This window comes from Oxyura jamaicensis (assembly GCF_011077185.1).
Source record: "Oxyura jamaicensis isolate SHBP4307 breed ruddy duck chromosome 28 unlocalized genomic scaffold, BPBGC_Ojam_1.0 oxy28_random_OJ72019, whole genome shotgun sequence".
NCBI lineage: Eukaryota > Metazoa > Chordata > Aves > Anseriformes > Anatidae > Oxyura > Oxyura jamaicensis.
In genome coordinates, this window is record NW_023304876.1 from 491 (window position 1) to 935 (window position 445).

General features: G+C 71.9%; 1 protein-coding gene across 1 annotated transcript in view; it reads left to right on the top strand.

Annotated features, from left to right (window-relative positions):
• Positions 1 to 121: 121 nt before the first annotated feature.
• MAP1S (microtubule associated protein 1S) overlaps positions 122 to 445 on the top strand; it is a gene marked incomplete at its 3' end in the record, with an annotated part of 5010 nt that continues 4686 nt past the window's right edge. Inside the window, exon 1 of the mRNA XM_035313154.1 lies at positions 122 to 431. Within this exon, the coding sequence (XP_035169045.1) occupies positions 122 to 431 (310 nt within the window). The remainder of the gene's footprint in view (positions 432 to 445) is intronic.

Sequence of the window (445 nt, forward strand, 5' to 3'; positions counted from 1 at the left end):
GGTGGCCTGGGGTCTCCCCAGAACTGAGCTGCCACGTGGGGGGGGTGCTGGGGGCAGCGGCTCTGCTCCGTGTCCCACGGGTGGCACCGGCGCGGTGCCGCGTCCCCAGGGGATCGGGGTGATGCGGGAAGGGGACCGGGGCGGCTGTCAGGGGACGGTCCCCACCACGGCCGGGTGGGCAGCGAAAAAATCCCCTTCTCTAGGCCGTGCCTCGCACGAGGTGACCGGGGGGGTTGGGGGGGGGGGGGGGACCCCCCCCCGGGGGCCGGGACCCGGGGGGACGGGGTCTGCGCGGGGCCAGCGGGCGCTGAGGTCGCGGTGCCCCGCAGGGATCCGCTCGTGGGACATCGACCTCGCCTCCTGCAACCTGGACGAGCAGCTGAAGCTCTTCGTCTCCCGCCACTCCGCCACCTTCTCCAGCATCGTCAAAGGTAAAAAAAAAAAA